The 2,971-nt window shown below is 55.3% G+C and overlaps 1 protein-coding gene across 1 annotated transcript; it reads left to right on the top strand.

Moving 5' to 3' along the window:
* Positions 1-47: 47 nt before the first annotated feature.
* On the top strand, positions 48-2,695 carry MRPL12 (mitochondrial ribosomal protein L12; the record flags this gene model as incomplete). The annotated part of the gene is made up of 2 exons (XM_010015687.1): positions 48-179; positions 2,582-2,695. Coding segments are annotated over 2 exons (246 nt in total), but the record flags the coding sequence as incomplete, so codon positions are not given.
* Between the last annotated feature and the right edge of the window lie 276 nt (positions 2,696-2,971).

Raw genomic sequence — 2,971 nt, 5'->3', positions numbered from 1 at the left:
CCTGGGCCTGCTCCCCGGTGCTCACTGTGCCCCGGTGGCTCCAGCAGGAGGAGGAGGAGGTGCCGCTCAAGAAGGAGAAGACACATTTCACTGTGCGGCTGACGGAGCTCAAGGCAACCGACAAGGTGAAACTGATCAAGGAGGTGAAGAGCTTCGTGCCAGGAGTGAACCTCGTGCAGGTGAGGAGGGGACTGCTGGGGCTGCGGTGCCCCGGGGCTGGGGGCTGGATCCCTGGGCCTGGGAGAACAGTCCTGGTGCAGGGGAGCGGATGAGGTCAGGGCAGGAGTCAGGTGATCCATGCATCTGGTATATTTAGGGAAGGGTCTTCCCTCCTAGCTCTGCTGCATGGCAAACAGCCGAGTCCGTGGCAGGAACAACGGGGTGAAGAAGGAGGCTCAGAGCAAACACCTTGAAATTCTCTGTGCCAGCCTCAAATCTAAGCTGCTGGAAGCAGCCAGGGTCCCAGCTCCAGTGGAGTTGCTGGGTCTCCCCCCAGCTTCGTCAAGGCCAGCATATTTTTTAATTTAGACAAGTTTGTCCAATTTACACGTCTTGCAACCCACATTTCCAGCCCTTTCCAGTGCTGCTGTATTCACAGGTGATGCCTCCTCCTTTTCCTTGGAGGAGATGGGCCTTTTATGGTCCTGTGAGGGCCTGAGCTGACGCCCTTGAGCCACAATGTAGGCTTGGAACAAAGAACAGGTGATAGAAGTGTTACTGGGGAAGCATTTAACGTGCTTCGGTCCTCCAGGAGTGATGCTTTCATGCCCTGGGGATAGCAGTAGCCCTTTCTGTTCACCCGGCTGCAGGGAGGAAACGCTTCCCTTACTGGTAGCCCAGAAGAATTTCCAGAAAATCTGACCTGTTCGCATTGGTCAATCCCAAAGCAAACAGCTCAGTATCAGAGAAACTCCGGTGCAGAGCCCTCAGTGTCACTGGCTGCTGGGATGAGTAACTGTCAGCTTGGCTGGTCCAGCTGATGGGTCCCACACACACATTAAAACACCAGTCCCAGTAACGGACACAACTGGTGGGTAATTAGAAGCTCTGTGGGGAACTCAAGCTGAACAACTTGGCTTAGTGCGTGGAACCTGCCAAACAAGCCGGTTTCGGCTCCGATGCGGGTCCGAGGTTGGTAGATGCAGGTTATTGCTGGCAAACATTGCCACGTGTGACCTACCCGAGCTGGTGCTTTGGTTCAAGCACACCCAGACACAAACCCATCACTGCTGCCAGCTCTGCTGGTGAGGCTGCATTCGGAGCATGGCTGGTCCATCTTTACTGTCCATTTTACTGCCATCTGGTTGGGCTGTTCTGACAAGCCTCGCAGGGAACCCTCCCTGCCTGTAGGACTGTCCATTGCTTGGAAGTCGGCACTGCTGGGAAAACCTCTGGTGTTGGGAGCTGGTGGGACTCAGGTCAGTCCTGCAGAAACAACTCAATAAGGTGGGGGTGTCATCAGCACGAGCTGGGGTCTAGTCTGTTTGCATCTCAGGAAGCGTGTTCCAGCTCCACAGACACACACTCACCTCCTGTCTCCTCGTACACTTTGGCTGGGGCTGGAACAGCTGATCCTGTGCAAGACCAGCTTGGGGCCTGCTGCAGGGCACCAGGAACAGCCACTTCCCCTGACCAGAGCTGCTTTACAGCAGTGGTTATACATGGGCGAGAAGGGTCTTAACTGGAGATAGCCTTGACTGTGTTCCCTGTCCTTGTCACAGCCAGCTGGTACGGGCTCCTGTCTGGATCCTGCCCTGCCAAGCTCTGCCTGTGCCACAACCCTTTCTCAACACTGGCAAAACCAAGGTTTTTCTGCCACCATGGGTACATCATCACTGCGCCCAGCTGGAACCAAAACCACAAACCCTTCCTTCTGCTGGCAGTGGTCAGGCTGTTGGTGCTCAGTACCTGCAGAGCAATATGGCAGAGAGCTGGCAGCAGCTCTGCGCCACAGGAACCTCCCAGGCTCTGTTTTAAGGAGCTGAGGAGCTTGGTTGTGCTGCTTGGGGTGAGAGGAAGAGCATCCGACTGCACCGGGGTTATCCTCCGGGTTCCTGCCATTTCTTCACAGCAGCCCTGCAGGAATTCCCTTTCAATCAGCTCAGCAGCTTTTCAGCTTGTCTTAAATGCAGAGCACCAGTGGTTGGGGTGAAAAGTCCTGCAGATAGGAAGATTGTGTTGTCCATACTGGAGCTCTTTTACCCGGTCCAGTGTGTTCCTGCACAGCTGAACCCTGCAAGAGCCTCCTCCCCGCTGGCAGAAACGTGTGAACCAAAACACTCACACTTGGAATGGCCAGGAGCTGCCTCGTGGTAGCTCTGCCAGTGGTCCAGGCACCGTGCATGTGGTGGGGGGAATTGAAGGGCAGCTCCTCACCGATAAAAGTCTTCCAGAGCTGAAGGGGATGCACCATCACTTGCAGTTGGGTTTAAACATCCCCCTGTGGGATGTGCTGTAGCTAAAGTGAAAGTCTTGGGCTTTGGACCTTGGGTTTATGCTGAGGTCAGTCTCATGGCTCTGAATCTGTTAATCCAGTTAGCGAAAGCCAGCTTCCAATCTCACGCTTCGGTCCCTCCCACAGGCAAAGAAGCTGGTGGAGTCCCTTCCTCAGGAGATCAAGGCCAACGTCTCCAAGGAGGAAGCAGAGAAGATCAAAGCAGCACTGGAGGCAGCAGGAGGGTACGTGGTTTCTGGAGTAGACACCCCCATCTCACCACAGAGAGACCGGCACGATGGCAGCCATCCCCATTGCTGCCATCCTCACTGCCACCATCCCCAGCACTGGGGTCCGGATGCTTCCGAGCACGGTGGGAATGCCCTCTGGAAGCGGCCCTGTGCAAGAATGTTGTATGGTTTGGTGGGGCTGCCGTCTGGTCCTGGCACTGCAATGAACTCTACTTCATAAATAGCCGAAAAACCCTCAGAAACGATTCATCTCTCCCCGTTAACCGGGTGGGCGGTGAGATACAAG

The sequence above is a fragment of the Nestor notabilis genome, unplaced genomic scaffold, assembly GCF_000696875.1.
Source record: "Nestor notabilis isolate BGI_N333 unplaced genomic scaffold, ASM69687v1 scaffold28755, whole genome shotgun sequence".
Taxonomy (NCBI): domain Eukaryota; kingdom Metazoa; phylum Chordata; class Aves; order Psittaciformes; family Psittacidae; genus Nestor; species Nestor notabilis.
Note: the sequence above shows the minus strand (reverse complement) of the source record. Positions and strands in the feature narration are given on the sequence as shown.